At 61.9% G+C, this 27,872-nt stretch overlaps 2 protein-coding genes across 3 annotated transcripts in view; both read left to right on the plus strand.

Annotated features, from left to right (window-relative positions):
• Positions 1 to 1,520: 1,520 nt before the first annotated feature.
• On the plus strand, positions 1,521 to 10,792 carry SMO (smoothened, frizzled class receptor; the record flags this gene model as incomplete). Its single annotated transcript, XM_086739929.1, has 12 exons — positions 1,521 to 1,914; positions 5,948 to 6,153; positions 7,202 to 7,411; positions 7,502 to 7,674; positions 7,854 to 8,073; positions 8,182 to 8,305; positions 8,396 to 8,488; positions 8,695 to 8,803; positions 8,954 to 9,139; positions 9,380 to 9,528; positions 9,626 to 9,760; positions 9,886 to 10,792. Coding segments are annotated over 12 exons (2,535 nt in total), but the record flags the coding sequence as incomplete, so codon positions are not given.
• A 7,460-nt stretch (positions 10,793 to 18,252) lies between these two features.
• AHCYL2 (adenosylhomocysteinase like 2) overlaps positions 18,253 to 27,872 on the plus strand; it is an 80,690-nt gene continuing 71,070 nt past the window's right edge. Inside the window, exon 1 of one of the 2 annotated variants that reach the window (XM_086744024.1) lies at positions 18,253 to 18,716. In XM_086744024.1, the coding sequence (XP_086600150.1) occupies positions 18,300 to 18,716 (417 nt within the window). In that variant the 5' untranslated portion in view covers positions 18,253 to 18,299. The remainder of the gene's footprint in view (positions 18,717 to 27,872) is intronic. The other variant, XM_086744016.1, reaches the window with a different exon arrangement.

A 27,872-nucleotide genomic window follows, 5' to 3' on the forward strand; every position in this document is an offset into this window, starting at 1 on the left:
CCCCTCGAAAAAGTGACTTTTCTTCCCCTAAAAGTGACTTTTGTCCCCAAAAAGCAACTTTTCTCCGCCCCAAAGGGACTTTTGTCCCCCAAAAGTGACTTCTCCTCCCCCAAAAGTGACTTTTCCCTCAAAAAAGTGACTTTTGTCCCCAAAAAGCAACTTTTCTCTGCCCCAAAAGGACTTTTGTCCCCCCAAAGTGACTTTCCCCTCAAAAAAGTGACTCTTCTTCGCCTAAAAGTGACTTTTCTTCTCAAAAAGCAACTTTTCTCCCCTCAAAAGTGACTCTTGTACCCAAAAGCAACTTTTTTTTCCCCCCTAGAAGTTACTTTAGTCCACAAAAAGCAACTTTTTTTCTCCCAAAAGTGACTTCTCCCCCCAGTGTGACTTCCCCCTCAAAAAGTGACTTTTCCCCCCAAAAATAAACTTTTTTCTCCCTATAAAGTGCCTTTTGTTCCCCCAAAGTGACTTCTCTTCCCCAAAAGCAACTTTTGTCCTCCAAAAAGTATGTCCTCAAAAAGTAACTCCCCCGCCAAAAAGCTACTTTTTGCCCAAAATTAAACTTCTATCTCCCACTAAAGTGCCTTTTGTCCCCCAAAAGTAACTTTTTCTCCCCAAAAGTGATTACTCCGTCAAAAAAAGTTCCTTCCCCCTGCCAACCCCAACTTTCCTCCTCTAAAGTGACTTATCTCCTAAAAAAGCGACTTTTCTCCTCCAGTGAGGTGACCTCTCTGCCCCAAAGCAGCTTTACCCCCAAAGGAACCTTTTGCTCCTCAAAACGACTTTTCCCTCCCCAAACCCGGCTCTCTCCCTCAAAACCTCCCAACCCTCCTCCCCAAATCCAACTCTCTCCGAAAAAAACACCCTTTCTCCTCCAAAAACGCGGCTCCTCCCCTTCCAAACCAACATTTCCCCTCCCAAAAATCACTCTTCCCCCCCCCAAACCGGCATTTTCCCCCTAAAAACTGACTTTTCCCCCACAACCCCCAACATTTCCCCCCAAAACCCAACAATTCCCTCACAAAACCCACATTTTCCCCGTAAAGAACAACTTTCCCCTCCCCAAACCCAACATTTTCCGCCTAAAGAACAACTTTCCCCCTCACAAAACCTAACTTTTTCCCTCACAAACCCAACGTTTCCCCCTAAAACCCAACATCTCCCCCAAAACCACCTTCCCCCCTCAGCCTCGGGCCAACCGCCCTCTTCGCTCCTCCCCCATCGCGCCCCCTCTCAACCCCCCTCTTCCCTCCTTAAAACTCGCCCCCTCCCTGCCCCTTCCAAAAAAAAAAAAAAAAAAAAGTAACTTTTTCCTCACAAAAAGCCACTTTTTCCCTCAGAAACGGGCCGCCCCCCCCCGCCGCCTCCCCCTTTCCGCTCCTCCCGCGCGCCGCCTCCCCTCAGCCCGCCCTGGCGGGGGCGCGAGGCCATGGCGGGCCGCGCCGGGGGGGGGGAGGAGGAGGAGGAGGAAGAAGAGGAGGAGGAGGAGGAGGAGGAGCGGCCCCGCTCCGCTCCCGGCGAGCTCAACAAAGGCCGTCGGGGCATGGCGGGGGTCGGGCCGCCCGCCTAGGGCCGCCGGGGCATGGCGGGGGCCGGGCCGCCCGCCTAGGGCCGGCCGGGATGGCGGAGGAGGGGCGGCGGGGTGGCGGTGGGCGCTGGCGCTGGGGACGGCGCTGGCGCTGGGACGCTGCCCGGCGGCCGCCGCCGCCCCGCTCTCCCCTCCGTTCCTCAACTCCTCTTCCTCCTCCTCCTCTTCCTCCGCCGTTCCCGAGCGCTGCCGCCGGCCCGCGCCCTGCGAACGCCTCCGGTACGGTGCCTGCCTGGGCTCGGCGCTGCCCTACGCCGCCACCTCCACGCTGCTGGCCGCCGACTCCGCCTCGCAGGAGGAGGCTCACGGAAAGCTGCTGCTCTGGTCCGGTACGGGACGGGACGGGGACGGGGACGGGACGGGGGTGCAGGCCCAGCGCGGTATAGCGGGGTGGGGGAGGGCTGGGGCCCGGGGAGCACTTGGGTGGGGGGGGGGGGGGGGCGGTATAGCGGGGAGTGGGGGTGGTACGGTGTAGAGCGGTATAGTGGGGGACGGGGAGTGGGCGCAGTATAGAAAAGTATAGCAGGGGGCTGGGGGTGGGTGCAGTGCAGAGGGGAGCTGTATAGATGGGTACTGTATAGCGAGGGAGCAGTATAGCAGGGACTGGAGATGGGTACAGTATAGAGAAGGAGCTGTATAGCAGGGGGCTGGGGGGTACAGAGCGGTATAGGGGAGCAGTATGGTGGGGGCCAGGGAGCGGGCGCAGTATAGAAGACTATAGCAGGGGGCTGGGGGTGGGTATACAGAGGGGAGTGGTATAGTGGGGGACAGAGCGTGGGTACGGTATAGAAAACCGTATAGCGGGAGAGGCTGGGGGTGGGCGCAGTACAGAGGGGAGCGGTATAGTGTGGGGCAGGGGGTGGGTACAGTATAGCGATGGGAGCAGTATAGCAGGGAGTGGAGATGGGTACAGCATAGAGAAGGAGCTGTATAGCAGGGGGCTGGGGGGGTACAGAGCGGTATAGGGGAGCAGTATGGTGGGGGCAGGGAGTGGGCGCAGTATAGAAGACTATAGCAGGGGGCTGGGGGTGGGTATACAGAGGGGAGTGGTATAGTGGGGACAGAGCGTGGGTACGGTATAGAAAACAGTATAGCGGGAGGCTGGGGTGGGCGCAGTACAGAGGGGAGCGGTATAGTGTGGGGCAGGGGGTGGTACAGTATAGCGAGGGAGCAGTATAGCAGGGGAGTGGAGATGGGTACAGCATAGAGAAGGAGCTGTATGCAGGGGGCTGGGGGGGGTACAGTGCAGAGCGGTATAGGGGAGCAGTATGGTGGGGGCAGGGAGCGGGCGCAGTATAGAAGACTATAGCAGGGGGCTGGGGGTGGGTGCAGTGTAGAGGGGAGCTGTATAGATGGGTACTGAGTATAGCGAGGGAGCAGTATAGCAGGGGACTGGAGGTGGGTACGGTATAGAGAAGGAGCTGTATAGCAGGGGGCTGGGGGGGTACAGTACAGAGCGGTATAGGGGAGCAGTATGGGGGGGCCAGGGAGTGGGCGGCAGTATAGAAGGACTATAGCAGGGGGCTGGGGGTGGGTATACAGAGGGGAGTGGTATAGTGGGGGACAGAGCGTGGGTACAGTATAGAAAACCGTATAGCAGGAGGCTGGGGTGTGGGCGCAGTACAGAGGGGAGTGGTATAGTGGGGGGTAGGGGTGGGTACAGTATAGCGAGGGAGCAGTATAGCAGGGAGTGGAGATGGGTACAGCATAGAGAAGGAGCTGTATAGCAGGGGGCTGGGGGGGGTACAGTACAGAGCGGTATAGGGGAGCAGTATGGTGGGGGCAGGGAGCGGGCGCAGTATAGAAGACTATAGCAGGGGGCTGTATAGAGGGGAGCGGTATAGCAGGGCACTGGAGATGGGTACGGTATAGAAAACTGTACAGTAGAGGGCTGGGGGTGGGTGCAGTGCAGAGGGGAGCTGTATAGATGGGTACTGTATAGCGAGGAGCAGTATAGCAGGGGACTGGAGGTGGGTACGGTATAGAGAAGGAGCTGTATAGCAGGGGGCTGGGGGGGTACAGTACAGAGCGGTATAGGGGAGCAGTATAGTGGGGGGCAGGGAGCGGGCGCAGTATAGAAGACTATAGCAGGGGGCTGTATAGAGGGGAGCAGTATAGCAGGGCACTGGAGATGGGTACGGTATAGAAAATTGTACAGTAGAGGGCTGGGGGGGTGGTGCAGTGCAGAGGGGAGCTGTATAGATGGGTACTGTATAGCGAGGGAGCAGTATAGCAGGGGACTGGAGGTGGGTACGGTATAGAGAAGGAGCTGTATAGCAGGGGGCTGGGGGGGGTACAGTGCAGAGCGGTATAGGGGAGCAGTATAGTGGGGGGCAGGGAGCGGGCGCAGTATAGAAGACTATAGCAGGAGGCTGGGGGTGGGTGCAGTACAGAGGGGAGCGGTATAGCAGGGGAGTGGGGGTGAGTGCAGTATAGAGAACTGTGTAGCAAGGGCTTGGGAGCGGGTGCAGTATAGAGGGGGAGCTGTATAGCAGGGGCCTGGGGATGCGGATGGTATAGAAAACTATGGCAGCGGCGTGGAGATAGGTACGGTATAGAGGGGAGCTGTATAGTGAGGGCAGGGGGTGGGTACAGTATAGAGGGGGAGCTGTATAACAGGGGCGGGTGATGAGCACAGTACAGAAAACTGTATGAGGGGAGCAGTATAGTGGGGGACGGGATGGGTACAGTCTAGAAAACTGTATAGCAGGGGTGGGAGATGGGTGCGGTATAGAGGGGGAGCTGTATAGCAGGGGCCTGGGGGTGGTTACAGTGTAGGGGGGGACAGGGGACAGGTACAGTGTAGAGAGGGAGCTGTATAGCAGGGGACTGGGTTTGGGTACAATATAGCAGGGTACTGGAGTTGAGTACAGTACAGAGGGGGAGCGGTATAGCAGGGGAGCAGGGACGGGCACAGTACAGAGGGGGGGTGGTATAGCAGGGGTCTAGGGGTGGGTGCAGAACAGAGGAGCAGTATAGCAGGGGCCTGGGGGTGAGTGCAGTATAGAGGGGAGCAGTATAGCGGGAGACAGTACAGTATAGAGGGATCCTGGAGTTGGGCACAGTACAGAGGGGGAGCTGTATAGTAGGGGAGCAGGGACGGGGGAGCGGTATAGCGGGGGAGCAGGGACGGGCAGAGGACAGAGGGGGAGCTGTATAGCGGGGGAGCAGGGACGGGCAGAGGACAGAGGGGGAGCGGTATAGCAGGGGAGCAGGGACGGGCAGAGGACAGAGGGGGAGCGGTATAGCGGGGGAGCAGGGACGGGCACAGTACAGAAGGGGAGCTGTATAGCGGGGGAGCAGGGACGGGCACAGTATGGCCAGCTGTATAGCGGGGGAGCGGTATAGCGGGGGAGCAGGGACGGGCACAGTATGGCCAGCTGTATAGCGGGGGAGCTGTATAGCGGGGGAGCAGGGACGGGCACAGTATGGCCAGCTGTATAGCGGGGGAGCTGTATAGCGGGGGAGCAGGGACGGGCGCAGGACAGAGGGGGAGCGGTATAGCGGGGGAGCAGGGACGGGCGCAGGACAGAGGGGGAGCGGTATAGCGGGGGAGCAGGGATGGGCAGAGGACAGAGGGGGAGCTGTATAGCGGGGGAGCAGGGATGGGCTCAGGACAGAGGGGGAGCTGTATAGCGGGGGAGCAGGGACGGGCAGAGGACAGAGGGGGAGCTGTATAGTGGGGGAGCAGGGATGGGGGAGCTGTATAGCGGGGGAGCAGGGACGGGCACAGGACAGAGGGGGAGCGGTATAGCGGGGGAGCAGGGACGGGCACAGTATGGCCAGCTGTATAGTGGGGGAGCAGGGACGGGGGAGCAGGGACGGGCGCAGGACAGAGGGGGAGTGGTATAGCGGGGGAGCAGGGACGGGCGCAGGACAGAGGGGGAGCTGTATAGCGGGGGAGCAGGGACGGGCACAGTATGGCCAGCTGTATAGCGGGGGAGCTGTATAGCGGGGGAGCAGGGACGGGCAGAGGACAGAGGGGGAGCTGTATAGCGGGGGAGCAGGGATGGGGGAGCTGTATAGCGGGGGAGCAGGGACGGGCAGAGGACAGAGGGGGAGCGGTATAGCGGGGGAGCAGGGACGGGCACAGTATGGCCAGCTGTATAGCGGGGGAGCTGTATAGCGGGGGAGCAGGGACGGGCGCAGGACAGAGGGGGAGCTGTATAGCGGGGGAGCAGGGACGGGGGAGCTGTATAGCGGGGGAGCAGGGACGGGCGCCGCGCAGCCGGGCGCCTGGCGCTGGGTGCAGTCTGGAGGGAGAGCGCCGTAGCGGGGGCCCGGGCGCGGCGGCGGCGGCGCTGTAGCGGGGTCCCGCCGGCGCTGCCCGCGCCCCCCGCGGTGCCGGCGCTGTCCCCGCAGGCCTGCGCAACGCCCCGCGCTGCTGGGACGTCATCCAGCCGCTGCTCTGCGCCGTCTACATGCCCAAGTGCGAGGACGGGCGCGTGGAGCTGCCCAGCCAGACGCTCTGCCAGGCCACCCGCGCGCCCTGCGCCATCGTGGAGCGCGAGCGCGGCTGGCCCGACTTCCTCAAGTGCACGCACGACCGCTTCCCCGAGGGCTGTCCGGTACGGCGCGCGCGCCCCAATTCCCGCCCTCCCCTCCCCCCGCGACGGGGCGCCCTCCTCGCCCTCCTCGCCCTCCTCCTCGTCGCCCTCCTCCTCGTCGCCCTCCTCCTCGTCGCCCTCCTCCTCCTCCTCGTCGCCCTCCTCCTCGTCGCCCTCCTCCTCCTCCTCGTCGCCCTCCTCCTCCTCCTCGTCGCCCTCCTCCTCCTCCTCGTCGCCCTCCTCCTCCTCCTCGTCGCCCTCCTCGCCCTCCTCCTCGTCGCCCTCCTCGCCCTCCTCCTCCTCCTCGTCGCCCTCCTCGCCCTCCTCCTCCTCCTCGTCGCCCTCCTCGCCCTCCTCCTCCTCCTCGTCGCCCTCCTCGCCCTCCTCCTCCTCCTCGTCGCCCTCCTCGTCGCCCTCCTCCTCCTCCTCCTCCTCGTCACCCTCCTCGTCGCCCTCCTCCTCCTCGTCACCCTCCTCCTCGCCCTCCTCGCCCTCCTCCTCCTCGTCGCCCTCCTCGCCCTCCTCCTCCTCCTCCTCGTCGCCCTCCTCCTCCTCCTCCTCGTCGCCCTCCTCCTCCTCCTCCTCGTCGCCCTCCTCGCCCTCCTCCTCCTCCTCCTCGTCGCCCTCGTCGCCCTCCTCGCCCTCCTCCTCGTCGCCCTCCTCCTCCTCCTCCTCGTCGCCCTCCTCCTCCTCCTCCTCGTCGCCCTCCTCGCCCTCCTCCTCCTCGCCCTCCTCCTCCTCCTCCTCGTCGCCCTCCTCGCCCTCCTCCTCCTCCTCCTCGTCGCCCTCCTCCTCCTCCTCCTCCTCCTCGCCGCCCTCCTCCTCCTCCTCGCCGCCCTCCTCGCCCTCCTCCTCCTCCTCCTCGTCGCCCTCCTCGCCCTCCTCCTCCTCCTCCTCGTCGCCCTCCTCCTCCTCCTCCTCCTCCTCGCCGCCCTCCTCCTCCTCCTCGTCGCCCTCCTCGCCCTCCTCCTCCTCCTCCTCGCCGCCCTCCTCCCCCTCCTCCTCCTCCTCGCCGCCCTCCTCCTCCTCCTCGCCGCCCTCCTCCTCCTCACGCCCCGTTTTCCGGCAGAACGAGGTGCAGAACATCAAGTTCAACAGCTCGGGGCAGTGCGAGGCGCCGCTGGTGAGGACGGACAACCCCAAGAGCTGGTACGAGGACGTGGAGGGCTGCGGCATCCAGTGCCAGAACCCGCTCTTCACCGAGAAGGAACACCGCGAGATGCACGTCTACATCGCCGCCTTCAGCTCCGTCACCATCTTCTGCACCTTCTTCACCCTGGTGAGACGCGGGGCGGTGGGGAGGGGACGTGTGCGCACGTGGGGAGGCGTCCCCGAAAGGGGACCGGGCGCCGAGCCGTTCCCTTTGCAGGCCACGTTCGTCGCCGACTGGAGGAACTCCAACCGCTACCCCGCCGTCATCCTCTTCTACGTCAACGCCTGCTTCTTCGTGGGCAGCATCGGCTGGCTGGCGCAGTTCATGGACGGCGCCCGCGACGAGATCGTGTGCCGGGCCGACGGCACCATGCGCCTGGGGGAACCCACGTACGTTGTCACCTTCGTCCCCGTCCCGCCACGTCCCCCGGGACTGAGGGAGGCTCTTGGGGGTGGGGGGGCGTTCCTGGCCTCTTGGAGCACGGAGGACGCTCCGCTCTCGGGGTAGGAGAGACCCCGTTCCTCCCCGGGGAGGGCTGGTGACGCTTCTGTCTCGCCTCCCCTCGTAGCTCCAACGAGACGCTCTCCTGCGTCATCATCTTCGTCATCGTTTACTACTCGCTGATGTCGGGCGTCATCTGGTTCGTCATGCTGACCTACGCCTGGCACACCTCCTTCAAGGCGCTGGGCACCACCTACCAACCGCTGCTGGGCAAGACCTCCTACTTCCACCTCATCACCTGGTCCATCCCCTTCGTCCTCACCGTGGCCATCCTGGCCGTGGCGCAGGTAACCGGGACCGCGGTCCCGCGGCCTGCCGGGGGGACGTTGCGCGGGGAGGGGTGGCCGCAGCCAGCTGACCCCCCGACCCCGTCTCCTTGTCCCCGTCTCTGCCAGGTGGACGGTGACTCCGTCAGCGGCATCTGCTTCGTGGGCTACAAGAACTATCGCTACCGGGCCGGCTTCGTCCTGGCGCCCATCGGCCTCGTCCTCATCGTGGGGGGTTATTTCCTCATCCGGGGTAGGCGCGGGCTCGCCGCGGGGACGGGGACGCCGTGGGTGTGTGTGTCACCCCCCTCGCCCCCCTGACCACCTCGTCCCACCGCCGCAGGGGTCATGACGCTCTTCTCCATCAAGAGCAACCACCCCGGGCTGCTGAGCGAGAAGGCGGCCAGCAAGATCAACGAGACCATGCTGCGCCTGGGTAAGCGGGGCCTCGCCGGCGCCGATTCCCTCGGAATTTGAGTGGGAACGGGGACGCTTTGTCCCCTGGACCCGGACAGCCGCGTCCCACCTTCCCGGGGGTGGCTGCAGCGGGGGGACAGAGCTGTCGTGACGGCGGCACAGCACTGGTGGAACGTCTTTGTCCTGGGATCCGGCTAAACCGGGGACGTCTCGCTTCTCTTCCAGGCATCTTCGGCTTCTTGGCCTTCGGCTTCGTCTTCATCACTTTCGGCTGCCACTTCTACGACTTCTTCAACCAGGCGGAGTGGGAGCGCAGCTTTCGGGAATACGTCCTGTGAGCGGGACGGGGACGGGAGGGCGAGCGGGACGCTGGCGGCGGGTCCCCCGGCCAGCGTGGCCACCTCATCTCCGCCCTGCAGAGCTGCGGGGGCGTCGTTGGGCGTCCCCGTCCTTAACGGCCGCCGTCCCGCGCCTGTCCCCGCAGGTGCGAGGCCAACGTCACCATCGCCACGCAGACCAACAAGCCCATCCCGGAGTGCGAGATCAAGAACCGGCCGAGCTTGCTGGTGGAGAAGATCAACCTCTTCGCCATGTTCGGCACCGGCGTCTCCATGAGCACCTGGGTCTGGACCAAGGCCACCCTCCTCATCTGGAAGCGCACCTGGTGCAGGTGGGACCCCGGGGGACGTCACCTCACCCCTGCGGGACCCTTTCTGTCCCGAAACGTTGGAAGGTCCTCCCCGGGGTTTTGTCCGTCAGCTGGAGGAGTTGTGGGCTCGCGGCAGACGGTGGTTGGGGAAGGGGGTGGCCTCTCCCGCTTTGTGGGTGTCATGGGACACCTCTGTCCCCGGGGGGGCTCTGCGTCCCCTGCGCCGCCCCGCGTCCCCGCGCTGACCCGCCGTGTCCCCAGGCTGACGGGGCAGAGCGATGACCAGCCCAAGAGGATCAAGAAGAGCAAGATGATCGCCAAAGCCTTCTCCAAGCGCAAAGAGCTGCTGCGCGACCCGGGCCAGGAGTTGTCCTTCAGCATGCACACCGTCTCGCACGACGGCCCCGTGGGTACGTGCTCGTGGGAGGGGGGGGACACGTTTCGGCGGCACCCCCGGGGTCCCCTCCGTCCCCCGCCTTGACGGGGGCTCCCCCGTTGTCGTTGCAGCCGGTTTAGCCTTCGACATCAACGAGCCGTCGGCCGACGTGTCCTCGGCGTGGGCCCAGCACGTCACCAAGATGGTGGCCAGGAGAGGGGCTATCCTGCCGCAGGACGTCTCCGTGACACCCGTGGCGACGCCTGGCAAGTCCTTGGGGACCGCGTGGGGCATTTTGGGGGGGGGGGGGGGGGGGGGCCGGGCTGAGGGGTGTCGGGGGGCTGGCGGGGTGGGACGTGCCCGCTCTCACCCGCCCCGCTCCGCCCCGCAGTGCCGCCGGAGGAGAGGGCCAACCTCTGGGTGGTGGAGGCCGACGTCTCCCCCGAGCCGCAGAAGCGCGGCGGCCGCAGGAAGAAACGGAGGAAGAAGAAGAAGAAGGAGGAGGTGTGCCCCGATCCCGAACGCCGCCTCGCGCCCCCCCAGCCCCCCAGCGCCGTCCCTCGCCTGCCCCGCTTGCCCCCCCGGCCCTGCCTGGTGGCCTTCGCCCCCGACGTCCTCCCGGGGCTGCAGCCCGAAGCCGCCTTCGCCGGGGGGCCGTGGGGCGGCCGCCGCGGAGCCAACGTCGTCCACCTCGTCAGCAACCCGTTCTGCCCCGAGAGCGGCTCCCCGGAGGAGGAGGAGGAGAGCCCCGGGCCCGGCGGCGGGCGCCGGCAGCGCAACGGGGGTCCGCTCTGGCCCCCCGACCCCGGCACCCTGCCCCGCGGCGGGGGACCGAGGACTCAGGGCCGCCGGGCCGCCTTGGCCCCCATCCACTCCCGGACCAACCTGGTGGACGCGGAGCTGCTGGACGCCGATTCGGACTTTTAAGCCCGGCGAGACCTTGCGAGGGGACGGGGACGGCTGGGGTGAAACCCGAATCCTCGTCCGGCCCGCGAGGGGACACTGAAGCCCACCCCGTCCCGCCGGGCCGGGCCACGGCCGATTTTCGCCTCTCGGAGGGCGGCTTTTCTCCCCGCGCGTCCCAGCGTCGGCAAGACGCCGGCAGAAGGGAGTTTCGGGGATTTCCCACCCCGCGGCGTCGCTGGGAGAGGAGCCGGGGAGCGCCGGTGGAACGGCCTCCGGGTCCTGCGCGGATTTAAGGACCAGGGGGGCGCTGGCTTTTCCGCGCGCGGCCCTCCCGGGACAGCGGGCCAGCGTAGGCCGGGGCGGATTTTGGCGAGCGTTGTCCCGAGGTGCTGTGCCCCCACCCGCGGCTAGATGGTACGTAGAGCTTCCACACACTTGTGCCAGTAGGGATTTTTTTTTATTATTATTATTATTTTTTAATCTTTTTCTAGCGCACCGAGGCGCCACGGCCGGGCGCGGCCTCCGCTCGGGTGCCGCGGCCGAGAGCGGGACGAGCTGACCCCCCCGACGGGGCGGCAGCAGCAGCATCGTCCCGGGGGCGCACCTCTTGTTTTTTAATTATTTTCTGGGTGCACCCGTTTTTTTTTCTAGGGTCCCCAAGTGCCTTCCAGCTCCCCCGGAGAGCTGAACCGGACCCAAACCGGCGCCGCCGTGGCCGTGGGGAGACGGGGAGCCGTGTTGGGGCGCACGGGAGCTCCCCGAGCCATGATTAAAAAAAAAAAAAAAATTAAAAAAAAAAAAAAGAAATAAAACTTTAAAATCCTGGGATGCGCAAGGCGAGACGGGGTCGCCTTTCTGCACCAGCTGCCTGAACAAAGTTTTATATATATATATATATATATATTTTTTTTTTTTTAAGGGAAAAAAAACAAAAACCCAAACAATTCGCAGCGCCCCGGCCGAGCCCCGACGTGGGGGGACCGCAGTCGCTGCCGGTGTCCGTACCGGGCCGTTATCCCCGTGCGCGGCTTTACGAAATCCTGGTAGCTCCTGCCTTTCTCGCTATCCCGGAAACCTCCACGGGTTCATTTTTTTTTTTATTTTTTTTATTTTTTTTTCCGCTGTGTAAAGGAAAACCCTCCTGTATCAGTATTAAATCTGCCGAGTTTCTATTGCCGACGGTTGCCGCGGGCTTTTTGGGGAGGTGCGCGGCGAAACGGCGCGGGGTTTTTTTGTCCTTTCTCCTAAAAGGCCTCCAGCCGCTTTAAAACCAGCTTTAAAACCGGTTTTAACCAGCTCTAAAACCCCGGTCCCGGCCGTTTTCCCCGCGGAAGGCTGGGGCGAGGGGCGGGAAACGCCTGCGGGAGCTGAGGGGACGTTTTGGGGGGACGCTCGACGGCTTTTGGCCGCAAAGCGGGGGGCGCCTGGGGGGGCCCTCTGCCACCAGATGGCACTGCCGCCTTAAAGATCCCCAAATTGGCCCCCCCAATTTCGGGGTCCCACAGGGGCTTTTGGGGACAAACTCTCCTTTTTTTTTTTTAAATTTTGCTTGGGAGTGAGGTGTCGGGGTGCTCGGTGAGCCCGGACACCAGGTCCCTCGGAAATTTGGGTGGAATCGGTGCGTGAAAATCGCATTTTCCTGATTTTTATTTTTTTTTTTTTGGGTGAGCAGGACGGGCCGCTCCTGCTCCGCCGCCGCCGGGCCGGGTGAGCGGCGGGAAGCCGGCCGGTTCGTCTGTGGCAAAACAAAATGTTTCTCTTTATTTTATTTCTTTTTTTTTTTTTTAAAGACGAATGCATCGAAGCAGCTGCTCCTAAGCTTTGAAACAAAAAGCTAAAATATTTAATTTTGGAAACGACGGGAGACGTCCTGACCCCCTCGCATCCCCTGTGGCAACAAAAAACCCCTTGATTTGGCACACAGGGACAAAAAAGCCTGGTTTGGGGTTTTTTAGGCAGAAAAAAAAAAGCATTTATCCTGGGAAACACCACGTCTTCCCCCAGAGGGGCTCGGAAGACGGAACCGGCTCTTTGCTCTAGCGGGAAAAATGGGAAGCAACTGTCAGAGCCCGTCGCTCAGGGCTGTGATTAAAACATCCTCGTTAAAAGGGATGAAACGCCCGGCACGGGACAAATCCAGCGCAACTCGTTCTTAATTCCCAGCGTTTCGGCTCCGGGGGATTTTCCGGAGGATTTTCCTCCGGCCGTGGGACGGAGCCGTGCGGCGCAGCGGCTGCCAGCCGCCGCCCCGGGTTTCCCCGCCCGACGCCGCCGGCAGGGAAACCGCAGCCGGGAACGAAGGCGCGTGGCGGCCCGCAGCAGCGCTCGCACGCGTGACGTGGGACCGGAGACCCTCGGCGTGGCTGAGCCGGCTCCGACGGAGGAGATTCCTCCCGCGGGGATGTTTTATTACGGACGGGGACGAGGCTGGGCCAGCGTCCCCTCCATCCTCGGTGCCGGGGTTCGGGACGCTCCCGCTCCCCACAGACCCTTTTTTCCCCCAACAGCGTCTCCCCCCAACTCCTTCGGGGAAGAGGTCGGTGAGTTTTAAGGTCCTGCGGGACAAACCTCCTCCCTTCGGCGACCCAGGCGTCGCCCGCTCAGCTCCTCGGTGCCCAAAACCCAATTAATTTCCCCAGCCGTCCGTGGAAAATCCTCAGGAAAGAACGGGAAGAGCTGGAACGATCACGCTCCTCTTATTTATTTTTCTTTTCCCTTTCGGTGAGGAGCAATATCTCGGGCTCCGCTTCACATTACAAAGGAGCGAAGAGCCCTTCCTCTTCCTCCTGCCTGCCCTCCCGTTGTCGGGCAGCTTTAATATCTTCCAGTTACGCTTTTCCACCCGTTCCCTAAGGAAACGGGGCTCGCATGGTGACACCCGGCCGGCTGTCGGGCGTCCCCCCCGGCACAGCGCCCGCCGGCGAGGCTGCAGCCTTGCGAGATTACAAAGGTTTCGTGAAAACCGAGCAAAAAGATCGCGTTCAAATCAAGGAATTCACACTCCCTGTCCCGTTTCTCAGCGGTTTTGGGAGGCGCAGGAGATAAAAACGCCGAGAGCCCATCCCTCCAGTGCAGGGAGGGCAGGGCAAGGAGCTTTCCGGGAATCCGGAGAATACTCCCTAGGAACACGCTCACCCCGCCGCCCCCGGGGACAAACGTCGGCGCTATCTGGCCATCTTGCTTGCGTTTGCCGTGATTAAGTGAAGGAAAACGACGCCGGTGCCGGAACAAACCGATAGGTGCTGTAAAATGGGATTGCTCTTATCAGACGGGCAAACGCCGTTAGGCGGGGACGGGCTGAATCATCGCAAATTCGTTATCTGCGATTAGAGGAGTTATTACAGCGCGGAATTGACTTCTAGGTTGTTGGTTTTTTTTTTTTTTTTAATATATATATTCTGTATCTCGGCAAGATGACTACTGCGTCTGTCTGCCGGCTTACAGCAGGGTATTGGAGTCTTCGAAAATCGAAAAACTTCCCTAAAAATCTCTTTTTTTCCCCCCTTCTTTTCTTTGTGTCCGGAAGGCTCAGCCTCCGTGGCGGCGTCCGGTGAAGCTGGATCGCGGCGGGGCCGCGCGAGAGCCTGCGCCATCCCCGGTAAGGGAGGCTTGGCCGCTGTTCACCGGGAGCAGGGAGGCGAAGAGGCTCCGCGCCGAGAAGTCCTGCCCTGGAGTCCTGGCTCCGTTTCCCAGCGCTGCTTTTAGGGCTGAACATCCCAGGAACGGGCAAATCCAGGACGAGAAGGTGGCTGAGGCTCCGCTGAGCCGGTAACCAGCCCGCTCTCCTCCCGGGCGGGCGCCCGGCACCGCCGGCCGTTCCCCACGGCGCAGCGTGGTCGGATGGAGGATTTCAGCTGAAATTCACGAGCCAAACGGTTCAATTTTGGTGGCAAAAAAACCCCTCCAAATTTTCTTTGTTTGTGTAAAATCGAAGCGTGGGTTTCCGCACCGGAGCGCACCCGTGGCTGCCTCCATCCTTCCCTCTCTGCCAAGGAGGCCAAGAGGACAAAGATGACTACGAAACGCCCGACGTGGGTGTCCAGTCTCGCTCTTCCCTCACTTTTGCGCTACGACGCGCTCCGTTCGGGCGGGATCTACGTACGCCGCTTCCCAAGCAGCGCGGGCACCTCTGCTCCAAGGCCGCGCCGTCCCTTGGGAGCGGGATCCTGCGCGCCGGGCCCTGCCGGCAGCTCCGCTGGCGTTGTGGGGCGGACCTGCTGCAGCTTGGTTCCACCCCGCGCGGCGTTCCCGTCCGGGAAAGAGGTATTTCCACGCCAGCAGGTCAGGCACGGGCAAAGCAGGCTGACGACCGCAGCCGAGCCTGCCCTGACAGCTCCGGGCCGCAGGCCGCAGCTATTTTCCTCCTTCTCTGGCTTAATTTCGTTTGTGGTCATCGCTGGGAGGCGAAAGCAGGCCGTCTCCCGTGCAGATCCACACGCGGTCGCGCCTCTCCTGCCTTTCCGGCGCTGCTTTCTCTGCCGTCTTTTAGGAAAATCTCCCCTGCCTCGCCGCCCGTCTCCTGTCCCCGCTGCCGCCCTCCACGCCCGCGGCACGGGGAAGGCGCCGGCCCCGAACCTCTCCCGTAGGCACCGCCGGCGCCGCTCTCACAGAGCCCCGATTGTTCCGGCCGCTCCATCCTCCCTAACCAAACAGCCTCTCCCTTTCTCTCCTGATATCCGTTGTTTTTCCAGAGAAATCGGTGAGCGCTCCGGGGCTCTGGCAAGCGGCGCTATCACCTATTCGCTCAGCGGGCGCGCGGCGGTTTGCGCCCCGGTGCGACGCAGGCACGTCCGGTGTGTGGGCACGCTGAGATTTGTACGCCTTTTTATTTTTCCCGGGAAAACGCCATCCCTGTCGCTACCTCTGTTTGAGGACTGCGCTCCTTAAAAGGCGAACGGGGCGAGGGCGGCGAAGATCCGACGCCAAGCCGGGCGGGCGACGCACGAAGGACCCAACTCGGGGTCGGGATTTTGCCACAGCAGCAGGTTCACCCGGGTCGGGCTTGTGCAAAACAACCCGGTGAGGTTTTTTTTTAACGGCCTGTGGGTTCTGCGGCACCAGGAGCCGATAACGTCCGGAGGGTTTCTGCCCTCGGCGCTGCCGAGCCGGGCTCCAGGTCAGCACAAGCAGAACGGCGCAGCTGGGGCTTCGCGTGGAGCCTGCGCTCGTCTTACGGCGGCAAGAAACGCGCAGCGCGAATCGAAGGGGAGGGAGAGGCATCGCCTGCGACTTGCAACCCCTCCCGCGGCTGCTTTCAAAGAGTTTTGTTCTCAAAGGCCCCTTCTGGGACCCTGACCTGCCCTGAGCCGGAGCTTTCTGATCCGAGGGGAGACAGCCGTCCCGCTGTGAAAGCCGCAGGCGGCTTCTGATGTCGCTTCGGCGAGGAAACAGCGTCGGTTCCATAAAGCCGGGGCTTTCCGCGCACACAGCCGTGCGCTGCTTTCCTTGAACTTCAGCCCCGCTCTCGCCTTCCTCCCGGCACCCTCCCGCTGGTGCAGCGTTGCCTTCGGAGCCCGTTAAACGCTTTACGGCCCCTTTCCCTCCTCGCCTCCGTCCCGGGCGTTTTCCAGCCCAGCTGCCACCCTCGCCTACAACGAAACCGTTTTTCCTCCTGTCCCCAGCGAGTTTTTAACCAGCGCGGGGTGTCAGCAGCTGCCGACCAGGTTCTTCCCCTCCGAGGCTGAATTCCTCCTTCGGCTTCTCAGGTTTTGCAGCCCCTCTCCCTCGGTCGCCTCCTGAATTTTTGGGAGGTTTTCCGCGGGCTCCTCCTCTCCTCCCGCTGCGCCTCGTCTCGCAGCCAGCTCATCCCAAACTCCGAGCTCAGCCAGGGCTCGGGAGTGACTCCAGCGCACTGGGAATCAGGAGCTCTCCCGGTCGCTGCAGTCTCGTGGGTGGTTTTGTCCTGCGCGTTTCTAAATTCCAGCATTTCTGGTGGATCCTGAAACTCCGCTCAAGCTCGCGCTAGTTCATGCCCGTCCATTTTCCAGGCTTCTCCGCATCTCTCCTGGTTGGCCCATTGCACTCCCTTCGGTGTCAAGAAGCTCCCTAAGAGGAGCTTTCCCAGAGAACGGAAGGATTCGGAAATCCTGAAGGATTTAGAAAAATGCGGCTCATTACTGGCTGCTGTTTGTACGAAGGCCTCCGGAGAAAGGCTGACCCACGCGGGGCTCTGCGGGCTCGCGGGACCTGGCTCTCCGATGTCGCGCTCACCTTAGAATCCTAGAATAGGAGACCCCCCCTGCAGCGCTGCGTCCAGCTCTGGAGCCCCCAACAGCAGAAGGACGTGGAGCTGCTGGAGAGGGTGCAGAGGAGGCCACGCAGATGCTGGGAGGGCTGGAGCAGCTCTGCTGTGAGGCCGGGCTGGGAGAGCTGGGGCTGCTCAGCCTGGAGCAGAGGAGGCTCCGGGGAGAGCTGAGAGCTGGCCCAGGTCACCCAGAGAGGCGGTGGATGCCCCATCCCTGGAAACATCCCAGGCCAGGTTGCTTCCAAACCCTGCCCCATGAGCCGTAAGTGCAGTAGAACCTGCACCTACAGCAGCCATCGGGTCTTCTCAGCTTTCCTGGTCTTTCAAAATGTCTTTCGGAGCAGGAGACGCTGAAACGTTTTGAGCTCTAAGGTGACCCCCAGGCAGAGCACGACGTCGTAAGGCCCCTCTTTTCTGGCATCAGGACAAACAAGGATAACTCAACCACACGGCGGGCCTGCAACGGTCACCTCCATCCCAGCTCTTCTCGTAACATCGGCGGGGATTACAGTTTCCGTTCCCTCTGCCCCTTCTGCTGGAATCACCGCTGCTCCTTCCGAGGCCGCATCTTGGGGAGGTTGCCCTTAGGTGAGATGATTGTGAAGGTGTTGTCTCACAAACGGCGTTCGTCACCCGGCGTGCAACGGGCCAGTCTCACCCGCAGCGCCGACGCACCAGTTTATTTTGAAACCGCGCAAAGTCGGGCGCTAGGCGGATTTAGAATCATAGAATGAATCACAGAAGGGTTCGGGTGGGGAGGGAGCGTTCGAGCCCACCCAGCCCAACCCCCTGCCAGGAGCAGGGACATCTCCAACCGGATCAGGTTGCTCAGAGCCCCGGCCAACCTGGCCTGGGATGTTTCCAGGGATGGGGCATCCACCGCCTCTCTGGGCAGCCTGGGCCAGTGCTCCACCACCCTCAGGGTAAAACATTTTTTCCTGCTATCCAGTCTGAATCTACTAAACCGTCACACGCTCCTTGCACAATCACGCGGCTTTCGACGCCTTTTGGGGCGGGATGTTTCCGTTTTATGGGTCTTTCGGTCCCTCATAGGGAATACGTTGTTTCCGTGAAGTAGCTTGGCTCGCTGGAGCCGGATCCTGTTTCACGAGATACCCGTTGTCCTTGCCTAATGGAAAATTTCATTTAAAAATGTTTTATGTCAAAGGGAGGGGCCCGGCTGAGGCGCTTTGCCAGAACCTCTGGGCTCCTCGTTTTGCTTGTGGCAGAGCAGCGGGGCAGGGAGAGCGGCCTGGCGTGGCACAAGGACTGAAACACAACAAATTCCACTAAAATGTGACCAAAAAAACCCCTCAAACTTCACAGGGAGGGGAGGGCGTGGGGGCGGCTGCAGGCCCTGACGAGGCCTCGCCTCCCGCCGCCATTCCGCGCCTGTGCCCTTGGCGGGCGGGCCGGTGGGCACGGCTCTCGGCGGGCCGGACTACATTTCCCAAGAGCCCCCGCGGCGGGGGGAGGGGAGGGACTGGCAGGCGAGGCGCGGCGCGGAGTCCGCTGGGAGTTGTAGTCCGGGCGGGAAGGGCGGGGCGGTGGGCGGGAGGACTGCGGGTCCCGGCGTGCCGCGCGGGCGGGCCCTGAGGGAGCCGGAGGAGGAGGAGGAGGAGGAGGAGGAGGCGGCGGCGGCGGCAGCAGCAGCGATGTCGGTGCAGGTGGCAGCCCCCGCCGTGGAGCTGAAGGAGCTGAGCGGCCCCATGGATAAGGCGGCGGGGCCGGCGTGCGAGCCGGTGGCCGCTCACCCACCCGGCATGGCCGCCGCCTCCTGCCCGTTACCGGTCACGGAGCGCGAGGCGGCCCCTGTGTCCGAGCGGCCTCCGGTGAGCGGCTGCCCGGGGCTGCCCTCCTCCTCCGCCGCCGCCGGTTTGCCCCCGGGCGCCGTGAAGGTGCCTCAGGCTTCGGCCATGAAGCGAAGCGACCCGCATCACCCCCAGCACCGGCACCGGGACGGCGGCGAGACCGGAGGAGGAGGAGGAGGAGGAGGAGGCGGCACCGCCGCGGCCGAGGCGCTCGTCAGCCCCGACGGCACCGTCAGCGAGGCGCCGCGCACCGTCAAGAAGGTAACGGGGAGGGGAGAGCCCACCCGCGGGCCCTGGGTCCGCGAAAGGGCCCGGCCCGGCCTGGGGGGTCCCCGGTGTGCGTCTGTGGGGGTGCCCCGAGGGGCTCCCGTGGGGCCCTGGGGGTCCTCCCGTGGCCGTGGGGGTGCCCCGAGGGGCTCCCGTGGGCCGTGAGGGTCCTGCCGTGGGCCGTTGAGGTCCACCCGTGAGCGTGGGGATGGTTCCGTGGGCCGTGGGGATGCCCCGAGGGGCTCCCGTGGGGGTCTTGCCGTGGCCGTGGGGGTGCCCCGAGGGGCTCCAGTGAGCCGTGGGGATGGCTCCGTGGGCCGTGGGGGTCTTCTCGTGGGCTGCGGGATGCTCCCGTGGGCCGTGGGGTTGCTCCGAGGGGCTCCCGTGGGCTGTGGGGGTCCTGCCGTGGCCGTGGGGGTGCCCCTCGGGGCTCCCGTGGGCTGTGGGGGTCCTCCCGTGGCTGTGGGGATGGCCCCGAGGGGCTCCCGTGGGCTGTGGGGGTCCTCCCGTGGCCGTGGGGGTGGCCCCGAGGGGCTCCCGTGGGTTATGGGGGTCCTGCCGCGGCCGTGGGGGTGCCCCTCGGGGCTCCCGTGGGCTGTGGGGGTCCTGCCGCGGCCGTGGGGGTGCCCCGAGGGGCTCCTGTGGGCCGTGGGGGTCCTGCCATGGCTGTGCGGATGGCCCCGAGTGGCTCCCGTGGGCTGTGGGGGGTCCTCCCGTGGCGTGGGGGTGGCCCCGAGGGGCTCCCATGGGCTGTGGGGGTCGTGCCGTGGCCGTGGGGATGGCCCCGAGGGGCTCCCGTGGGCTGTGGGGGTCGTGCCGTGGCCGTGGGGATGGCCCCGAGGGGCTCCCGTGGGCTGTGGGGGGTCCTCCCGTGGCCGTGGGGGTGGCCCCGAGGGGCTCCCGTGGGCTGTGGGGGTCCTGCCGTGGCCGTGCCCCGACGGGCTCGCGTGGGCTGTGGGGGGTCCTGCCGTGGCCGTAGGGGTGCCCCTCGGGGCTCCCGTGGGCTGTGGGGGGTCCTGCCGTGGCTGTGGGGATGGCCCCGAGGGGCTCGCGTGGGCAGTGGGGGTCCTGCCGTGGGCTGTGGGGATGGCCCCGAGGGGCTCCCGTGGGCTGTGGGGGTCCTCCCGTGGCCGTGGGGGTGGCCCCGAGGGGCTCCCGTGGGTTATGGGGGTCCTGCCGTGGCCGTGGGGATGGCCCCGAGGGGCTCCCGTGGGCTGTGGGGGTCCTGCCGTGGCCGTGCCCCGACGGGCTCGCGTGGGCTGTGGGGGGTCCTGCCGTGGCCGTGGGGGTGGCCCCGAGGGGCTCGCGTGGGCTGTGGGGGTCCTGCCGTGGCCGTGGGGGTGCCCCTCGGGGCTCCCGTGGGCTGTGGGGGTCCTCCCGTGGCTGTGGGGATGGCCCCGAGGGGCTCGCGTGGGCCGTGGGGGTCCTGCCGTGGCCGTGGGGGTGCCCCGAGTGGCTCCCATGGGCTGTGGGGGTCCTCCCGTGGCCGTGGGGGTGGCCCCGAGGGTCTCCCGTGGGCTGTGGGGGGTCCTCCCGTGGCCGTGGGGGTGGCCCCGAGGGGCTCGCGTGGGCCGTAGGGGTCCTGCCGTGGCCGTGGGGTTGCCCCGAGGGGCTCCCGTGGGTTATCGGGGTCCTGCCGTGGCCGTGGGGGTGCCCCTCGGGGCTCCCGTGGGCTGTGGGGGTGCTCCCGTGCCCAAGTTTTGGGGACGCGCTCCTCCCGGGCGCGTGGGCTCTCGTCCCCGTCCTTGCGTCCCCCCTGTGCCTCCGCCCTGTGGGTAAGCGTGGGGCGGACACGCAGACGCTGGCGTGGGCCTGCCCGCGGACACGCGTGACCGGCGTGATCCTGCCCTGTGGCTCCGCGTCACCCGCGCGCGTGCCTGGAAGGGTGCGTGTTCGCTCGCGCGCCCCGCTCCCGCGCACCCGGGCGTCGGGGCGTTTGTGGGAGACGCGGGCGCCGGCTACGTGACGTCCTGAGTGGGCGCGGGTTCGCGTCGCGTTCGCGTCCCCGGGGTTATCAGCTCGCTCGGAAACACGGATACGCGCCGGATAAAAACCTACGGAGCGGCGCCCGTCCCGTCGGCGCGGGAGCGATGAAGCAGGCGCGCCGGGTGCGCCCGCGCCCGTGGGTGCTCGCGCTCGCCCCGTGGGACGTCCCTGTCCCGCCGCTTGCCCGTCCAGGTGTTCGGCTGCGCGCTGGGAACGCGCGGAGCGCGGTCTTGCCCGGCGAGCGCGCGTTGGGCGCGCGGCCGTGGGCTCCTCCAACCGTTGCTGTGGCACCCTTCCCTTGGGAATCTCGGGAGCTCTCCCCGCCGTGACGCCGGAAGCGTTTTGGGGAACGCGGGAGAAGCGTCCCTGCCGTAACGGGAACCTGCCCGCTCCCGAAACTTCGGGGCGAAGGCTTCGTCCGCATCCCGCTGGATCTCCGCCCTCTCCCCTTGTCGCTCTCACGTTCCCTCTCCCTTCGGAAGGCCCGGGATGAGGGAATTTGTCTCCGCAGCCGCTCCCAGAGGCTCTGTGGGACGCAGCGCATCCCTGGAAGGCAAGGTCTGGATCAAGGGCTCCTTCCTGCCGTTAGGAATCCCTGCTGCGGAGGCGTTCCGCTCGTTTTTCCCCCAAATCTGTGACCTCCATCCGCGCTGTCTGGAGCCCTCGCTGTTTGGTATCCTAACTTCTGTTTTTAGGGATGCTCAGGGTATCCATACTCCTGTGCTTAATACTTCTAAACTCCTCTTTTACCCCTCTGTTTTTATTTTTTTCCCTTTTTTTTTAATTGTTAATCAACATAAAGAGGTTTCTCCTCGCGCCCCCCTCCTGGAGTCCAGCTCTCGTCTAAGAGCAGCGGAGGACGCTTCGGAAGAGCGGAGCAGAGGATGCCGGGCTTCCAGGAGAAACCTGGACGCGGGAGGAAGAGGCGGGGAGCTTTCGGATCGGCGCGGCTCCCCAGCTGGCTGCCTTCGCGCCGGGTGCCGCGTTGTTGGGGAGCCGACAATCTGCTCGCTAGCGGAAGCGAGGTGTTGAGGCAGAATCTGCGAGTACATACTGTTCCTTCTCCTTTTTTTTTTTTTTTAAATTTTTTTTCCCCCCCATACTTTTATTCCAGAGACTTCTGGGTGCGTTCCAGAGCCTGGAGAGGTTCTCCGGCGTTTCGTTGACTGCATTTCCAAATCCTTTCCGCCGTTTTTCTTAGGGAGTCGCGTTATTTAAATTAAAACGCCGGGTTCGGTCGCCGTAAAATCGGTCCCAGGCCTGTGACTGAGAAATCGGGCGCTGAAGCATCTGTTGAAAGAAGGTTCAGTGCAAAAATGAGTCTCTTTTAGATGTATTTTTTTTTTAGCAGGTAAAATTTTTAGCCGGATCCAAGAGAACTCGGCTTTAGGACGTGAAATAAAAGTCGATTTAAAAGAGATAAGCAAGATCATAGCAAATCTGTAGTGAAACCGGTGAAACTGTGGTTCTTATCAGTGTTTGCCTGGAATAAAAAAATCTCTGGCATTTTTTCTTGACTGAAAGTACTGTTTTTTCTGGGTATTTTTTATTTTTTTTTTTCCCTTGAAATTTTAACCTGGGTTCTTGCAATACCGCGCGACCAAACGTTTATTTCGTCCTTCTGACACCAGCACAGACTTCCCGGTAAAGCTGTGACTGGTTTTCCTCTCGTACCACCCGCGCTTCGAAACAATTTCTCTTTTGGTTTAGTCTTTTACTGTCTGCCTTCAGATGGACTCATTAATAATTTCTTTTTTATTTTATTTTTTATTTTTTTTGCCAGTTTGTATTTTTATTTATTTAGGTGATCGCTTCATTTTGCCTCGCGTTACAGCTGATTCCGCAGTCTCGCGCGCCTGCTCGGGCGAGAAATGCTGGCGCTCCTCCAAACCCAGAGGTCAAATCTGGGTGGAAATCTCTGTAATCGCGTTTTTTTTTTTGTTTTTTTTTTTTTTTTCCTGTTCCTTTTGCGTTCTTGCCGTAGATCCGCGCTCGCGAGAACCGGCTGGGAGACCTCTGAGACGCCGTCGGGCTTGGGTTTTGCAGAGCCAGCTCCCACGCGTGCGGCGGCGACCTTCACGCGCGTCCACGTTTAGCCGACGCCCGCTGCTGCGGAGCTGGCTGGCTCCGGACGGACCTTCTCGGCGGCCGCACGCGGCTCCAGCAGCTCAAACCGCGTGAATTCCTCGCTTTGAGCCGAGTTAGCTTTCTCTCGGGGCGAAAGGAGAGCGGGAGAAGCGGCAGGAGCGCGTCGGCGGGGACGGGAAGGACGGAAAGGCCTCCCCGGCAGCGGCTGGGTGCCGAAGCGGCTCCGTTGGGTGCCGGTCTCCGCGACGGCGGCGCTGGCGGCAGCCGGCTGGGGTGACTCGGGAGACGCGTGGTTTTTTTTCTCTCGCCGTCCCCGCTCCCGGAGCGGGGTGAGTAACAGGCTCAGGTGTCCCGGCCTAAACTTCCCCGCGGGCGTGAGTCAAGGCCCTGAGTCACGCGGATTGTTTACGGGTTTAGGTTTTAATGGCGTTTCCATGACGAGACGATCGCTCTGGGCTTATATTTTGTGTTATTTCGCCGAGCGCTCCCGGATCGAAGCGACCGAAACTCCTGGAAATGTCGTTAGCGGGGTGGGAGCCAGGAAGGGGCTGTAATTAAAACTGATTAGCCGGGTGATCTTTGCCCTGCGAAGACGACTCTGTGCCCCTCTTGCTGTAGCCAGAGAACACCACGGACGTAAACGGATGCACCTCTTGGTTTCAGGGTTAACTGCTTGCCAAGTGGGGTTTAGGGAAAGCTCGCACGCCACACCGGCGAGTTTAAACGGCGGCGATCGCATCGCTGCGATGTTTTATGTTAAGCACATACCGATTTACAACGTGAAAGGTTTGGTTTTTATTATTTTCTTTCTTTTTTTCTTGTCCCAGCCACTTCAGAACGGAAAGCACAGCTCCCTCCTCCGATTTCAAGCTGTTCTTTCGCTCCGCAGCGTCAGGAAAACAGAGGGTTTGGAACGGGAAGGGGTTGATTTGCTGCGTTGTCGATTCATTCAGCGGGCTAGAGCTCGCTTTGCCGGAGCGCCGCCGCCTCCGCGCTGCTGGCGGCTGTGGAAAGCCGCGGCTTTTGTCTGGGCAGAGCAGAAAAAAAAGCCGGGGCGTAGCGGTAATACGGTAACGAGGCGCGGATCCTCCTGTCGTGTCACCTTTCTGAAACTCCGCGCCGTGAAATTCTTTCGGGGGAAGCGATTGCGGCGAAATAAATGCCTGCCGCTCGCCAGACTGGCACGTCAGCTGAGCGGGGCGCCGCGATGGGAGGGTTTGTTCTGCTCAGACTACAAATGACTCTCATGGGGTTTGTCTAAACGATGCTTCTGACCTTGACTCCCCGCGGATTTCACCGCCTGCGACGGAAACGGTGCCTTTTCCCTCCTCAACGCCTGCAAATTCCTCGCGACGTTCCCGCATCGTTTTGCGGGGCAGGAGGATATTTTGGGTTTTTTTTTTAATTTTTTTTTTTGGCAGGATTTCTTACGTGCTTGTGCGTTGCTTTCCCGTTTTCTCTGTTCCGTGCTAACCCCCAGTGATCAGTTACGCTGGGTAATCAATGATTTCCCCCGCCGCTCGTAACGAGCATGGTGTGAACGCTCTTTGGTAAAATCTTATCATGGGAGGCCGGGTTCTTTTATTGCCTATAATGCTCCCGGGGCTGTCTCCCCGCGAACGCGGGCGGATAATTTTAGAAGGTGCCCGCCTGCGACTGCTTGGAAATGTGCGCAGAGATCAATCCGGCAACCTCTGGCGTGGCGGCTCTGGAGCGGAAGAGGAGATGAGAGAGACTGGGGGGGAAAAGGTGGTGGAAAACCGATGGCTGAGCAGCCCCAGCTCTCCCAGCCCGGCCGCACAGCAGAGCTGCTCCAGCCCTCTCAGCATCTGCGTGGCCTCCTCTGGACCCTCTCCAGCAGCTCCACGGCCTTCTGCTGTTGGGGGCTCCAGAGCTGGACGCAGCGCTGCAGGGGGGTCTCACCAGAGCGGGGCAGAGGGGCAGAATCCCCTCCCTCGCCCGCTGCCCGCGCTGCTGGGGGTGCAGCCCGGGATGCAGTGACCTCTCCAGTTTAGAGAGAAGGATGTTGTGGGGACGGTTCTCAGCTCGTGGACGGGAGAAGCTGGGACGTGGCTCGGGTACCTCAGGCCTTGTACCCGTGAACGGCAAACCTGCGTTTTGCCGGGAGGCTGTGGCACCGTACCTCTCGCTTTCTGAAGTTAAAAAAAAAAAAAAAAATGTTGGAACACATAATGATCTCCGTGTTTTTGTCTTTCCTGGAGCGACAGAAACCTGGTGTTTGAATTTCCAAGCAATTAAAAGCGCAGCCTTCGCGTTAGCCCCGACTTGCCGCTTGAAAGATGAGCAAGGGAAAGCAGTCGCAACCTTCGGGGCCTTGTTTGACCTTTTTAGGTTTTCTTTTTACCTCTGTCTAGCGAATTGTAACACAACGTGGTGACTTAACTCAGACGAGGGAGAGAGGGAGGTGAAATGAAAAGGAAACGAGCCGGGTAACTCGGACGTAACAGGGAGATTTCTCCGTGCGACCTGCAGCATTGCTTCGACTGGAATTTAAAGACTGGAAGAATAGAATTGCTCCGAACGGCGCGCAGAGCTACCGCAGCGGTAGGACAGAAAAACTTCCCGCTTAATTTCCCGTTATTTATTTTCCTCTTCGGTTTCGCGGATTCAGGGCAGAGGTCCAAGCGCAGAACCTCAGTCGGGTGAGGGAGCGGGCTCCGCGGAGTGCGACGGTAAATTCCCGTGTGGAGGGATGAGCTGTGGGCAGGTGACAAAAATCTAAAGGATGAACGGAAGAGAGGCAGCCGGAGAAATCGGGTCCAGCCTCTAAATAAAAACACTGGGGGCTGCTTTAGCTGCTGCGTTCTGAGGCTTCGAGTGAGCAACCGGCTGACGAGGAGGAAAGGGGTGAGCTGAGGATAAAAAGCAGCTTTAAATCTTTCTAGCACAAAATCCTCCGTGCTCGGGCCTGCAGCGAAAGGCGTTTGTAGCGAAAAATCGCCCTGAAATGCCTCAGTTTCAGCCTGGAGAAGCCGTAATGAAGCTCATTTCTTCCTTTCTTATCAAATGGCCGCCAGTGTTGGCGCAGGGTCTTTCTGGGTGGAAAATCTGCAAGTGCAAATTTAAGGTGAGGGGTGCTGGCAGTCGCTGAGGCAGCCTGCAGACAGGGAGGGGAAAATTATTTGTGTTTTCGGTTGCAACGGCAGTCCAGTCTTCTCAGGATTCGGGTGAGATCCTGCAGCGACGTCAAAAGCAGCGCGGGGTCAGTAAATTCTGTTCACTCCTCTGCGTTGCGGCGCCGTGGAGCAACCCTGCAGCGCCCGCTCGCGGGCGTGCCGCGGATGGTGCGGAGAGGCAAAGTCCCGTCTGGAAACCGAAATTCAGCGCGCGGGTACCGGATTGAACGGGAAACTGTCTGGGCTTGACGCTCTGAACTGGGAGAAGTCAGTAAGTGAGAAAGTAAGGCCGAGGAACTTGAAGATTTGAGGTCTAAGATTTAAAAAATAAAAAAATATATATTTTTTTTTTCTTTGAGAACGCTTCTCAACCGACCATTTCCCTGCTTGAGGCCTCAAAGCAGCAAATTACTGCCACGCTTGTGCCCGCTATGCACTCAATACCTTTGAAAAAAGGTGGCTTTTTAATTTCTAGTTATATTTTTGGGAAGGCAAGTGTTTTCTAAGCATGTCAGCTTGGCTTTTTTTTTTTTCCCATCCAAAAAAATTACGCAGGTGTTCCTAGAACTCCGCCTTGCAGCCGGAGCTGTTGATGAGCTACGGGCTTCGCCGCAAAACTTTGAAATTCCGTATTTTTCGTAGGGTGCAGCTCGTCTAATCCGTGCTTACTCCAAAATACAACTCGTAGGATGAAGAATGCTGAGGTCGATCGGAAGTTTATTTCTTGTCCCGCGAAAGCGTACGTGAAGCTGATCAAATCGGCGCCCTGACTTACCGTGCTTCTCCCCAAGCGTGAGCTTTCATACTGTTTGTGCTGTACAGAGAGCTTTAAACTGCTTTTTTTTTTTAATTTATTGCAGTGTTTTATTGGGAAATAGGTGTATAGTTATGTAAATATGTACTGAAGTATTTTAATTTTTTATTGTAACTGAAATACGCGCAGATGTCTCAAGTTAAAGCGGGCAGAGGCTGTTGCGTGGCTTTCCAGAAGGCTCGGCGACCAGCAGCGCGCTTCCCTGAGAATCGAGTGACGTGGTCGTGCTGGTGTTCCCTTCCTGCCTGAGGGGAAGGGCTTCTCTGCGAACGGAACGTCGGAGCGCTCTGGGATAAGCAAGGACGGGTGAGAGCCTGGAATTAACCTTCCTCTGAGCCCTCGGAAGGCTCGCCGGAGCGCTGGAGCGCTTTGCAAACTGGTTTCCGGTTTTTGCAAGACAGTTTCATCTCAGGTTTGTAGCCTGGGGTGTGGAGGCACTGAAATTAATTCCAGTTGTCGCTATATTTGGGGTTTCCACTACGAAATTTAGAAAACCTGGCTTTTTTTTTTCCCCCGATGTCTTGTGTCATTGGTAAACGGCGCTCTCTCATCGAAGCACGGTTCCCACTGCCTTCAGCTGGAGCTGTGAGCGCTCAGCGCTTCTCCCAGCTCTGGGTCACAAGCCGCAGGGGGAAAAAAAAAAAAAAGCTGATTTTGCAGTTAACGGCCGGCTGGGAGCAGGTTACCGAAGGCGTCTTGCCCAGCGCTGCTGCGGACAAGCCCGAACGGATGCAGGCAGCCCCACGTTCGCTCTGCGCGTGGCGACTTGGTCCAGCGTGAGTCACCTCGTCGGCGCCGCGCGTGAGCCGCTGCGCGGCTGCCGGGCCAGCGCTGGCTTCCGTCCGTCCAGCTGAAGCTGCGCTCTGTCTGCGCCTGCCTGCGTAGACTTGCCGGTAGCGACTGTGGCAGAGAAAAATCCAGAGTTTAATTAGGTGAGGCGGCGTTTAACAGCCTCACCAAACCCCTTTGTTCTTCTTGAGGCCTCCTGCCTCCTCCTCCGCGCGCTCTCGACACGAGAAGCAAAGAATCGCCAAAGTCCGGCCCGGAAACCGCCGCGCTCTGTGCGCTGACGGAGACAGGTTCTGAAAGCGGCAGCGTGTGCGTGCTCCGGGCTGAGCGAGCGAC

Source organism: Chlamydotis macqueenii, chromosome 1 (assembly GCF_036417535.1).
Source record: "Chlamydotis macqueenii isolate bChlMac1 chromosome 1, bChlMac1.mat, whole genome shotgun sequence".
NCBI lineage: Eukaryota > Metazoa > Chordata > Aves > Otidiformes > Otididae > Chlamydotis > Chlamydotis macqueenii.